Genomic DNA, 14577 nt, shown 5'->3' with positions numbered 1-14577 from the left:
AGCTGACGTAAAGAAGCAAACCCCGATGCTGATGAAATGGCATTCAAATTTGAGAGAAAAGTTAATAAAGTTTGGAAGTGGCAAACCCACATACAATAAAAAATGGGGGCGTTTTCCACCGAAAAAGAAAATCAATGTAGATCAAATTCCACTCCCGTTTGTAGTCGAGAGCAAACGAACATACAAAATTCCAATGAGTAAGGGAAAGAAACAAAGGGATCATAGAGTATGGGTAGCTCAACCTGGCAGTGGGCTTGATAAGCGACAAGCTACCCTTCAAATATGTTTCAGTCCTGAAGGAATGGTGAAGCCGGCGTTGATTTTCAGAGGTAAGGGAAAAAGGATTAGTCAAGATGATGTTTTAGCCTATGACACTAATGTAGATGTGTACTGGCAACCAAATGCATAGGCAGATACAGCGTTTTCCGTGAAATGGGTGAAGAACACTCTCTCCAATGCTGTTGCTAACCTGGATGAGTATGTTTTGTTCTGTGATAACCTGACAGCCCAAGTCAGTGATGAGTTTTTGAATGAAGTGCGACAACATAAAGGTATTGTCTGGTTTGGTGTTCCCAACAGGACACATTTTTGACAACCTGTTGATGCCGGACCAGGAAAAGCATTCAAATTACATATTAACGCAGAACAAAATATCTGGCCTGGCAACGATGATCGGAAACTGTCGGCAAAAGATCGCCGCATTTTGATAACTTGTTGGGATGGTGAAGCTTACCGTAAAACATCCAAAGACGAGAAATTTCTTAGTATGCTTTATAGGAGCTTTGCGAAAACAGGATGTCTTATCACAGCTGATGGTAGCGAGGACGATAAGATAAATCCTGAAGGCATGCCTGCTTATGTTGTTTCACCCCCTGTTGACATTGACAACCCGGTGGAAATCACAGAGACTCCTATTCCAGATAAAATAAAGGATAACCCTATTGATGTTTTGCCAGACGAATCAGAAGGAGAAAACAAGGAACTAGATGGACAAGTAGAAAAATCCGACGGACAAGAAAACAAAGAAAGTGGAGATGAAGAAAATAAAGATCCAGCAGAAGAGAGAAACATTTTTGATCTTTTTTTTTATTAGAATTTAAGTGATTTTAGTTGTAAAGAGCACTCTTCTGTTAAAGACTTGATATTAAACGGTATTTTGTCTCTTATTCGTAAAAACACTGAAATTTAGGCTAAGAAACTTAAGCAACCATTAAGCAACTCGAGATATAGAAATTGGCTGAAAAATAAGCAACTCAAGTTCTGACTAAAATTCTAAGTTGCTTATACAAAAAAAATCGTGTAAATTCAAATCATCCCCCTCCAATCCTAAAACAAATTCCTATTTCAGTTAACAATAGACTAAATCAAAACTCTTCTAATAAAAATATTTTTAACTCTTCCAAACGCGTGTATGAAGATGCTCTTAAAAAAAGTGGGTTTAAAAATTTTGAGCTAAAATTTGAAAGAAAAACTGCAAAAAAGAAAAATAGAAATAGAAATATAATTTGGTTCAACCCTCCGTACAACAAAAATGTTTCAACAAATATTGGAAAAGCGTTTTTAAAATTAGTTGACATTTCCCTCCCTTTAATAAATTGCACAAAATTTTTAACAGAAACTCTATTAAGGTAAGCTATATCGTAGATTTCCCTAATTCCAAACAAAATCATACTTAAAGTTAAATAACTCTGCTTGCTTTTTGAATTTTATATTAATTTTTTAAAATAAATAAGCTGGAATTTAAACTGAATCGAACCATATTAAGCAACAAGTATATTTATTATAAAAATGTTGTTAATTTTTAAAATTAAAAAGTCAAGTTTTTGTTCAGAATTAGGAACACGTGTTCCTAATTCCGAACGTACATATTAAATCTGGAAAAATGGCATTTAATTTAACAAAGTAAATAATTTATTCTAGCATAGACTTCTAGCTTAGAGTTAGGATTTTTAAAATTTAAAATTACTTTTATTTTAATGTAAGGGTATAACATTGTGTTGGTGCAGAGTGTTGGTGCAGAGCTTCCATCATTTTTTTGAAACCAGTTTAAAAAAAAACCTTCACAGTCACTGCCTGTTTCTGTCAGTTAACCGTCATTAGTCAGAAGAAATTTCAGTTATTAGTATCAGGTTAGTTGCAGCCTTAGAGAATGCTCCCCCATTAATCAAATAGGAAGCTTGTAGTGCTTTTTTATCATATAGCAATGCAGTTTTAACCTTTAGGCAGTTGTATTTTTAGGCAGTAATTCAAAGACTGAAACATTGTTCAGTAACCCCTTAATTTTGCTCACTGAAAATTATTATTTTATAACCTTCCATTATTATAACCACGCCATAATTCTTCGTCATTAAATAGTATCACAGTTAGTTTTTTTAAATAGTATCGCAGCAATATATCTATATTTTTCTATTATCTGTAAATTATCAAATCTGTACAGTACAACTACGGTTGCTATCTCCAAATGAATACTTATTTATTTGGAGGTGGCAACCCTTGCTGTGCTGTACAGATTTGATAGTTTTTAAAAAACTATAATGAAAAAGTTGTTGTATTCAAAAAATATTGTTTTAAGGCATCAAGTTACAAAAATTAAAACTAATAAAAGTTATTCACACTCCTTGCACACGAATTCAATTGTTTCGTGATAATTGATAATATAAGGAATAAACGACCAGTTAGAACACTTTTCACATGCATCCCATTTGCTGCTGGTAGTTTCGTCCCAAAGGCTTCCGCAGGAAATACAAAGACGATTGATATGGTAGGGATTACAGCCGGTATCAGGAAGACACTCAATATTTTGACTAGTAGACATCTTTGTTGTTTTGTTATATTTCTGAGACCGTTTTCGGGGTTTTTTAAGTTTTAAAAGGTTTTTTTCTTCTTTTTTTTAAATTTTTGTTCTTTGAGAATTACTGAGTCCAATTTTTTTTTTTCTCTAATAACTTTTCTGGCTTCTTTTTCATTTAGTTTTCTTTTTTTAGCAACTTGTGTTGCTTTGTTCTGAGCCATTGCAGATAGTTCAGTCATGTTATAACTTGTTGTTCTTTTAATTATCGTTCCTTTTTCTCTACTACTGGAAAGAAAAGGGAAAGCTTTAATCTATCTCTAAGCACACTGAGCACTGATTTATTAATATCAAAAGATGCTTGTTTAATGGCATTTTGGATGCTATCTAATTCTTTGAGCAATACTTCTTTTGTTGAAACTCTATTCATAGAGTTTTTTGAATTCATTTTATTAGTTTTATCGAGTGAAACTTGTGAATCAGTAGACTTTCCAGAAAAAAAAATCTTAATTTTGTCATTTGTTACATGTTGAAAAATAGCGCCGATTGCAGTTTTATTTGCAGTTATTTGAACAATTGAGTGGAAATATGCCTGTATTTTCAAAACGTGCATTTTCCGAACTGATTTTGGATTTCACTTTTTTTGTAAAAGTTAGCATTTTTACGCGTTTTGCCTGTATTTTCATCTACGTGCATTTTCCGCTTTAAAGCCTTTATTTGCAATATGGTCTTTTAGCATGGCTGAAAACTGCTGATTATTTAAACTTAAATAAGAATTTCTAACCAAGTAAACTTCTACAATTCGCTTCCATTCCGCCTTTACAGTTTTAAAAACTCCAACATCTTGTGGTTGCAAAAAATGACTTGTGTGGCAAGCGGAATAAAATTATGTTGTTTGATTCAGATAATTTTTTTAATTCAAAATTAATGTGAGATGCATCTAAAATCTAAAAAATAGAATTTTAGATCCTTGAAGTTTGTTTGCATGAACTAAAAAAATTGAACAAAACCATTCTATGAAATTTTTGCTTTCCACCCAACCTGATTTGCTGGTAGAATAATAACCATGAGAAGCACCACCTTAAACCCAAGCTTTCATTAAATTTCGATCTTTGTAAACAACTTGATAAGGTAGGAAATTTCCAAAAGCATCGCAACAGGTTAAAATTGTAGTCATATGTTTTTCATTTGTTGGGGCAAGTTGTTTTGGATTTTTTATTCCTTTTTGACAAACAATGTTGACTTTACCTTGATCAAAGTTCAATCCACTTTCATCACAGTTGAACACATGAAACGGCTTTTCATTTAAATTAAGCTCTCAATAAACAGCGTCAACTTGACTGAACCATTTATAAATAATTGCTGGTTGCAAAGACACTGCTCTTACAGCTTGTGTGCTAGTAGCTTTTCTTTCACAGATATTTTTCGCATATTTTTTCGTGAAACTATTGTACTACTTTCGAGTAGATTTACCATTCTTGAATAAATAAGTTTGTTTAGATTCCTTCAAATAGTTTTTGGCCACAGTTGAAATATTATTTCTTTTTAAGCTGAAGCCAATGTCACTCATAAATTGTACAAGTTCAACTATAAGCCTCTCCGTTACTTGGTTTATTGCTCTGGGCCTACCAACACCAGCAGCTTCATTTATTCCTTCTAGTCTGCACAAAATAGTTGTTTTAGGAATGTTATAACATAAAGCGACTTCTGAATATGATAGCCTTCTTATTATTGATAGCCTTAGAGTTTAATTTTTCTTTCGCGATCTTCATTTTTTTCAAACCTTGACATTTTTTCATTAGCAAACGTTAAGATAAACAAGACGTTTAGAAATTAAATAAAAAAGCTAATAGCTCTACAAAAAATATTGAAAGAATTATAAAAGGCCATAATTTTGCATTGATTAATAAAAATAAATTTCCCAAAGAAAAAAATACTGAAAATGGCAATTGCTTATCAAAATATATTATTTACAAATGCATTGTTTCCTCGCAAAACAACCCTGATAAACAATGTATTGGCTTAACCGAGGGCAAATGGAAAAAACGTTATGCCTACCATAAACAATCTTTTAAACATAAAAAAATACTCAAAAGAGACTATGCTATTAAAATATATTTGGCTACTGAAAGAAAAAAATATTAATTTAAATTAAACTGGTCTATTCTAAAAACTGCGCCTACCTATAGTAACATTTCCAAAAAATGTATTCTATGTTTATAAGAAAAATTTGAAATTATTACTCATTTAGATTAAGAAAATTTACTAAATAAAAAATCAGAATTAATTTCTAAATGCAGACATTAAAATAAGTTCCTTTTAAAAAATTATAAAAACAAATAACCAGTCTAAAATTATCAGAATTCTAAAGAATTCTTTTCATGATTTTTAATTATCTAATGCTGTTGATGCAACTTCCTGGTTGCAAAATACTACAGTTATTACATAATTAATTATATCAATTCCCAATTTCTTGTGAAATAATTTTTTTATAATTTGAACTTTTTGACATTTAGACATTCTTTCTGATGAGCCTGCTGATGGCGAAACATGCTGTTGAAGATAAAAGTTAGATAAGTGTTTTTACTAATTATATATAATTAGGACAGTAGAGATTTTTTCGAAAAAGCAAAATTAATATATAATTACGTTATTGAATTTTTAATTTATATTAATAAAAATTATATTTTTTATACATTTTCAATATAAAATATATTATTAGTCAGTTTTATGTAATAAAAATGTACAAAAGCCATTATAATAGTTAAATTTTTTTTTCGTCAAAAAAACCACTCTTCGATTTAATAACTGCTTTAACTATTCTCGGCATTCTTTCAATTAATTTTTTAATTGTTTCTTTTTGAATATTATTCCATTCCTGTTCTATAATGTTCCATAAATGAGATTTTGATGTTGGACAGTTCTAATTTTTCTATCCAGTTCATCCCATAGTAACTCAATGAGGTTGAGGTCTGGGCTTTGGGGAGGCCAGGTCATTACACGTAATACATTTTCAGCTTTTTTTGATTCTAAATAATTTCTACATAATAATGCAGTATGTTTAGGGTCATTATCATGCATCAGAATAAAATTATCTCCGATTAATCGAAGTCCCGAAGGGATTGCACTTGTTTCCAGGATATCTCTGTAATATTCTGCTCTCATTATACCATCGATTTTATGCAAATATCCCACTCCATCCAGAGAGAAACAACCCCAAACTATCACAGAGCCTTCACCATGTTTTACTGTTGGAACCAGACATTGAGTTAGCATTTTTTCTTCAGCAGATCTTCTAACGTAAACTCTTTGCTTATTTCCGAAAACTTCAAATTTTGACTCATCGGTCCAGAGTACTTGTTTCCATTCATCCATCGTCCAATTTTTGTGGAGCTGTGCCCAACAGAATCTCTTCTGTTGATTAACTTTTCGTAGATATGGTTTTCGGATAGCAACACGACCATGCAAATTAGCTTTTTGCAATCTTTGTTTGATTGTACTGACAGAAATTTTTTTATCTCGATCACAGTTGAGAATAGCTGTTATTTGTGGAGCAGTTAACATTCAATTACGCTTACTGATGATTTTTATACATCGGTCATCAGTTTTTGTTGTTATGCGAGAAGGACCTGAACGATTTCTGTTTTCCAAACTTCCAGATTCACGATATCGACGAATTGTATAGCTAACTGTTGATTTACTCAGATTTAATTTTTCTGCTATTTTTCTAACTGTATAGCCTTCTTGAAGCAAAGTGAGTATTGCTGTTCTTTTTTCAACACTTATTGGCTTACCTTTAGGCATATTTTTTTCAATATTTTGAATTTACACTAAAAAAATAATTTTTAATTTTATCTTTGAACTTCTGCACTTGAAATTTTTAAAACACTAACACAAAATACACAATATATCTGCAAAAACACAGTAAACAATAGAAATACCTGTTAAATGACAAACTTAAAAGATTTGAGTTGATAATGTAAAATACAGGTTCATACGTGACCTTTAATATGTTTCTGCGTTCTCTGTTTATTTATTTAAAATGATAAGACTTTTAATATAATAAACAATAACTATAACATAATAACTATAATGAAAATTATTACAAATGATAAAACAATAGTCAAAATAATTACAATATAGTTTATGACAGTGATTATAAAAATAAACAACAATAAGCAAAAATAACAATAAAGCTATTAAGCTTTTACTACTACTGAACCACTGTCACTATCATATCATATAAATAAAATTATTAAAGCAACTTAAACAAACATATATTAATGATAATAATAATAATAATAATAATAATAGTAATAAAGTTTAAAATAATAGTATAAAATAAAAAATAATAGTTTAAATAAAAAGTATATTAAAGCAATAATTGTAAACAATTTAATTAATATTTATTATATATATACGCAAATAAAAATTTTTTAATTAGGCTTTTAAGTTGTGAAGAAGAAAGTCTTTAATAAAAGAGTATTTATTTAAATTCTTTTTTTTTTTATAAATGTTATTGATTGTTTCCAGTCAGAAATATATTGATGTTTTATGGAGAGTTTGCCATATTTGACTGGGTTGAAAAAGGAAGGGTGCAAATTAATATTTTCAGTTTTGAGTGTAATATTTAAGTGTATCACTTGTTTTAATAAAAACTAAATTAGGTAGATAATTTTTCAACAAGAGAAATTCAAACACAATAAGAAAGTTATAAAGCTTCACAAGATGAAATTTTAGACTTATTATTTCAGAAAATTCTTATGGATGAATGTTTATTGAACTATTTAAGTTGTTTTTTCAATTTAATAGGGAACTTTCTTTTTGACCCTTTGACCTAAACAATGCAAAAATAGTTAGATGGGAAAAGAACAAGAAATAGTAAATTGATATCATCAAGTATGCTGGGGAATCTAGTTTAATGACTAAATACTATTGGCTTGTGGGAGTTTTTAATTTAATTGAATGAGTTCAAAGTACCATGATCAGTTTTTGTCAAGTAATACCAAAAAAGATATTTTATATTTTTAGATAAGAAAAGTCTTTTACCATTAATTTTATCTTTCACATAAATGTTTGGTGTTTTTTAAATATTTATGGTCAGTATGAGATGAATAAATTTTTTTTCCCGCAGTTCTTTAGGGATTGAAATAAAGATCAAGTTGAAAATTTTCAAGTTGTTTTCAAGTAATCATTCCTCAATATATAAAAAAATTATTGCTTTTATGAGAATAAATTTCTTTTTTTAAAAGATAAAAAAATTAGAAACTGTAACAATTGATCTGACATTCAAATAGTTAGATTGCTGGAGAAAATATTTTTAGAAATTGAATTAAGAAATTTATTATCAATTAAAGTTCTTGAGTGATTTGTAATTCTTGTTGGTAGGGATATAAAAGGAAAAACTTGTTTGAAGCAATAGTGTATACAACGGAGAAAATAGAATTAGCCTCACCTTTACTTTTCATTCTAATTTAATAAATATGGCAGTGAAACAGTTTTTAAGTCTACTTTATTTCTTATTATTTTCTACTACAACTAAAAAGTTTATAAATTGGTATGTTTAATTAATTACAAATGGAGAAAAAATTAAAAGTATTCAATTTGTGGAGAAAATAAAATTAGCCTCATCTATGTTATATACAAGAAAATGCAGAAAATATTTTGTTTTTACGCTCATTTAATATTTAGTATTGCTTCCTGAATTTTAAATGACTTCAAATATGCGACTTGACATACTAGTCACAAGATTTTAGATAATTTCTATATATATTTCGCTCCAACCTTCTCTGATACCAGTTTTTAGCTCCAAGGTGGATTCAAATTGCTAACTATTTTCATAAACCTTTTTAGAAAGTATTCCCCATAGATTTTCAATTGGGTTTAGATCTGGACTGCGTGCGGGCCATTCCATTACGATAATATTTTTTTCTCTAAACCAAGCTTTTGTAAGATATGAATTATGGATAGCAGCATTATCTTATTAAAAAGTGAAATTTTCACCAATCAATTCTTCACCATGTTCAAGCTAACTAATTTCTAATACGTCAATGTAGTCCTGTGAATTCATTTTTGTTGATATCTATGCCAGTGGAAGCTTTCCAGCAACAGAAAAAGCCCCCAAAACCATAACAGTTCCACCACCAAAGTTACAACTCATCCGAGTTTGTTTCTCTTTTCAAAGATCGTGCCAGTAATATTGATAGCCATCAGGACCATCTAGATTGAACTTTTTTTCATCGCTAAAGAGAACTTGATGCCACTCTTCCTGCCAAGACATGTGTTCTTTTGCAAATTGTAATCTAACTTCTTTATGACGAGCAGTAAGTTTTGTCTCACACCCTGAACAGATACAGGTAATTGTAAATCAGCACGAATTTGAGATGCAGTCATGTGCTGAGCAGCAGCACGATGTACAATAACTTGTTTAGTATGATTATCAATTTTACATTTGTTACCACTTTCCCTATAAGTTCCATAACTAATGCCAATATTGAAGTAATTAACCACTTTTGGAGATCTTTTAATTTTCTTTGCAATATCCCCATTAGATAACCCTGTATCTTTGTATGCTTGATTACTGCTAATTCTTCATTCGTTAAACGCTTACCATGTCCCATTTCAAACTAAGGTATCAAAAACCAAATGTTAAAAACTTAATGAGCACTAATTTCACAGTCTTTGTTTAACTAACAAATAATAATAAAAAAATAAGTCACAAATGCGTATTGCCAGATCAAAATATACAAGTAAACTGAAAATAATTACTGATGAGGCTAATTCTATTTGTTACCGCAAATATCAAGTATTATACATTTTATGGTTTTATCAAATGTACCGCAATTTAATTATGCTATATTATAATCTAAAAAGTTGTTGTTTGTAACAATAATTATATGTGTGTGGATATAAAAGATGCACTACACAAACTTGCTTACAGATTTACAAAATATTGGATCAGTACATGGTGAGGCTAATTCTATTTTCTCCACTGTATACACTACTGTTCATAATTATTCAAATCATATCAACTTTTTAAAAAAATGCTTTTTTTTATTTAACTATTTATTATGTCTATTTTTGCACTATTAGATATTTTTTAACAAAAATATTTTGTTAAAAAATAAGAATAATAAAAATGCTAAAGTGGGCAAATCTATATAAAAAACGGACTAATAATGACTGTAAACGTGGACTGGCATGTTTTAAATCTTTGGTTGCAAGAAAAGAACCTTTTCTGAAAATCATTGAATGTATGATAATGTGTGTATTATCGACTGTAAAACATCGTTGGTGTAGTTTTAAGGTGTGGGGTTGTTTTGGTTGGAATGATATAAGTGCAATTGTAAAAATAGAGGGAGTAATGACAAAATTAGTTAACTTAGATAAATTTAATATTAATAGTAAGGAAAACTTTGATATCCTATATCAAAGTTTTACTATTGGGTGTCTTTTTTCTGAAAAAGCTGTAAACTATAAAAATAAGCAAAACTAATAGGCAAATGCTTATGTAAGTATGCTTTAATATATATTATATATATATACAGGGTGACCAGAAAGTTCTGTCAGTAATCAATGTGCATACATTCTGGTCTCCCATATTTCATTATTTAAAAGTGTTTATCATTAAATTTTTTATCAGTTTTGTATCAGTTTAGTACAATTGTAACTGTACAATGATGCTTATCAATTGTAACTGAATTTGTCAATAGTAACTGGGTTTGTTCTTTCTATTGTAGTCATTATGAATGTTCATCATTTGATGATTCAATGACAAAAGAAATATTTTTATGAGAAAGGACTAAAGGGTGCTGAAATATTCTAATTAGTAAAGTTGCATGGAATTACTGAGAGATGTGTTTATCAAACTATCCAATGGTTGCGTGAAACTGGTGGTGTTGAAGACCGTGAAAGATCAGGTCGTCCACGAACAGTTCGAACCCCAGATTGTATTAAATGAATACGCGAGAAAATTCGGAGGAACCCTGAAAGGTCAGCGCCAAAATTGGCTCAGGAGGAAGGAGTACCCAGGGAGTTGATGAGGGAATTATTGAAATTAGACTTGGATTGAAATCTTATCGCAAGCATAAAGATCATGGATTGACTGCAAATCAAAAGCTCTCCAGGTTGCGAAGATGCAAAACGTTGTTATGTCAGTATGGTCATTGTGTGGTACAGAACATTATCTTTTCTGATGAATAGTTATTCGTGATGTAACAAAGTTTTAATGCTAAAAACAATGTCATGTGGTCAACATCATTAAAGGACATACCTCAGTCTTCAGGAACAGTTCAGCGGTATTAGAATCGAAGTTCAGTGATGGTATGGGCAGCAGTGTGTAGCAAAGGAAAATTGCCATTGGTCTTTATCGAACGTGACACCAAAATTAATGCAGTATCTTATCAAGAGAGTGTCCTGAAAGCAATTTTGCAACCAGAGGCCAGTTTGTTTTATCCCAATGGAGACTGGTGTTTTCAACAGTATATATATATATATATATATATATATATATATATATATAAATATGTTTTTTACTAATTAATTAATTATTGCTCTGTTCTTTAAGAACATTGAGCACTCTATTTGTAAAATACACTAACATAATTTACATATATATATAAATATATATATATATATATATATATATATATATATATATATATATATATATATATATATATATATATATATATATATATATGTATATATATATATATAATATTAAATTTTTTTTCTAAAAATGCATATTTTTATTTTTTGTTATATTAAATAAACTTTTTTAGGCAATGAAACTGAAAATAATGATTATTTTTGAATGATCATTAAACGATACTTATTATATTTAAATTTTTATCAAATTTGCTTCCTTTGATACCAAACAAGATTATACAGGGTCAGGCAAAATGATCTGACACATTTGTAGATTTGATAAAAATGCAAATGAAGTAAAAAAGCAAAAAAGTGTTTTTATTTTTTAAAGTTACATATAATGCCATTTTGTTTCATTATGTTTTAAAAATTAAATCAGTCTAATTGGATTCGTTTTTATGCACACACTGTTGAAGGCAGTGTCAAGGCTGTTATTTCTTGACAAGTTGCATCTTTAAGTTGGTCAATAGATCAAGCGCTACATTAGTGAAAATATGCCTTGCCATATTTTTGAATTTCCAAACACAATGCTATGCGAGTTTCAGTGTCTCTTTCACTGAGTTTTTGTGCCAACATCATTTTGTAAGGATGCATTTGAAGATCATTGTAAAGAATTCTTACATACTTCTTTCCGAAAGTCTAAGAGTCTTTCAGACAAAGTTTGACTTTATGGAAATTTGCTATAGTCAAGCATTTGTTTTGAACCATTTTGCCTGGTCTCTTGGAGGTTCAAGTTCTCAGCAATTAACTGTATATATATATATATATATATATATATATATATATATATATATATATATATATATATATATATATATATATATATATATATATATATATATATATATATATATAAAGTAAATATAAAGTTTATAATAAAAAGTTTTATGATTATTATGAAAGAAAATTTTGATTCATTGAACAAACAAAAAAAGTTACAATAGTTTACCTTAATCACTAAAAACTTAATTTTAAAGACTAATGTTTTCCCAGAGAATTAAATTTATTGAATTTGTAATATCAGGTTGGACCTCCTTAAGCTATTGTAACCTACAAGTTAATTTTGCATTGATGCAATTAATTTCCGTGTTGTATCTGAATCAATTTAAGCCCAAGCTTCTTCCAGAATTATCCTTTGCTCTTCTTTTTTTTTTAGACATATTTCTAAAATGTCTAAAAAAAAAAAAGAAGATATTGTATTAAACTCTTTATCCAAAAGTGTGTTCGACACTTCATATCTTAATGGGAGCTGATAAGCTGGGCGTAAGTTATTTAAAAAGGTCTTCCAGTATTTATTATTAATTAAACTCATGGGTGACCCACTTGCATAATATATATAGTATGTTGATACCTTTTCGCATTGTTTCATGCTATCAAACATTGAACAGGATTTACCACTTTTAGAAATTGGTTCTTAATGTTTTAAAGCGTCTGAAACAATGACTATATTATTAGTTTACTTTGTGTTGTTTCTGTCATGATTTTTTTTTTTTTACATGACACCGTTTTAAAAACTTGTACTTGACTTCAACTAGACATTTCCTGTATTTCTAAATATTCATGGCCATTCATGTTCCACTTTTTGACATATCATTTCAAAAATAACATTAACCTCTTTCCATTTTGGTCATCTGGCATGCTGGCTTAAATAAAATGCTCACAAATATTTTCGCATGTTAAAACGTTCTTGAAATTCTAGTAAATTTAAATGTTTTTTAGGTTTTATAGGTTTTATTAATTTAGTGTTATTGGCATATATGAAGCATCTGGTTTTGAGTTCTTTTAGTATATCATTTATGTAGAAGACAAATAATGTTGGTGCGTGAACAAGTCCCTATGGTACACCACTTATCAAATTCACCCAATACAACACATCATGAACCATAACTACCCTTTGCTGTCTATTTGTTATAAAAACCTTTTTTTTATTACCTTACTCATCAATGTGGCATTTTATTAAAAGCTTTAGGGAAGTTGATTTACATATCATATCATATATCATAACAACACTACTTTTATTGGCTAAATATTTTGTCACAAAATCTGTACACTTAGATAAATTGCACAAGAATCTGTTAGATGGTTGTTTATGTGTTGCTTAATAAGATGTTTCATAACTTTGCATAGAACTGATGTAATCAAGACTGATCAGTAATTGGATAGTTCTAATTTGCTTCCTTTTTTAAAGATTGGACTGACATTTGTTTTTATCCAAGCTTTTGAGATGCATCTACTATTAAAAGAAAAATATTTATGCATGTATTTATATATATAGATATATACATATAATTACATGATACAAATATATCATGTATGATTTTTATATATATACTTTTAATGGTTGTTTAAATATTAAAACAATTAAATAGTTGTGACATCAAGTCTAATCACTTTTTAAAAACCTGCAAAAACTATGACTAGAAATTTTTTTTAAAACAATATTGTTTTTTTATTGTTATTTTTTTATTTTTTTAATACTGTTTTTACATATATTTTGTTTTGTTAAAAGGAGTGTGCATACATTGACTAACTTAAATAGGTAGAACATGCAAGGAATATACATAGATCAACTAACTTAAATAGGTAGAACATGCAAGGAATATACATAGATCGACTGACTTAAATGGGTAGAATATGTAGAGAGTGTACATAGATTGAAGGATTTGGTTTAAGCAGGCAATCTATCATTTGCAAAAAAAAAATTTTTCTTTAAGTTTTTAAACGTTTTCGGTTTAGCATTTTATTTAAAAGGACTGTTTTTGGTAAAAAAATGTAAACAACCATTCAAGGTTATATATATTTTTTCTTTTTATGTTTTTAGGAAATTGCTAGAAGTTTACGTGGAATATTGATGACACCTAGAACATTTATATCAATTCCTTATAATGTTAAAATAAAAATCTTCAGTGAATTTAAATTTGACACTAAAGAAAAATTGGAAATTGTTGTTAACCTTATATTTGAAAAAGCAGTCAGTGAGCCAGTGTGCAGCTTGATGTATGCAAATTTATGTCAATCCTTAATTGACTGTGTATGTTTTTATATCCTAAATTTGATTTAGTGTGTGTGTTTTGTATTCTTAGGTGCATAACTTATTTTGAAGGTTAATTTTTCTGCTTTTTTAATTCTTCAGTTTTTTT

The 14577-nt window shown here is 28.9% G+C and overlaps 1 protein-coding gene across 3 annotated transcripts in view; it reads left to right on the top strand.

Moving 5' to 3' along the window:
• Positions 1–14577, top strand: part of LOC101240062 (eukaryotic translation initiation factor 4 gamma 1) — a 62349-nt gene that overhangs the window by 27859 nt on the left and 19913 nt on the right. For all 3 annotated transcript variants that reach the window (XM_065799300.1, XM_065799298.1, XM_065799299.1), the window contains one exon: positions 14259–14468. In XM_065799300.1, coding sequence (XP_065655372.1) covers positions 14259–14468 — 210 coding nt within the window. The remainder of the gene's footprint in view (positions 1–14258; positions 14469–14577) is intronic.

The sequence above is a fragment of the Hydra vulgaris genome, chromosome 06 (genome assembly GCF_038396675.1).
Source record: "Hydra vulgaris chromosome 06, alternate assembly HydraT2T_AEP".
Taxonomy (NCBI): Eukaryota; Metazoa; Cnidaria; class Hydrozoa; order Anthoathecata; family Hydridae; genus Hydra; species Hydra vulgaris.
Note: the sequence above shows the minus strand (reverse complement) of the source record. Positions and strands in the feature narration are given on the sequence as shown.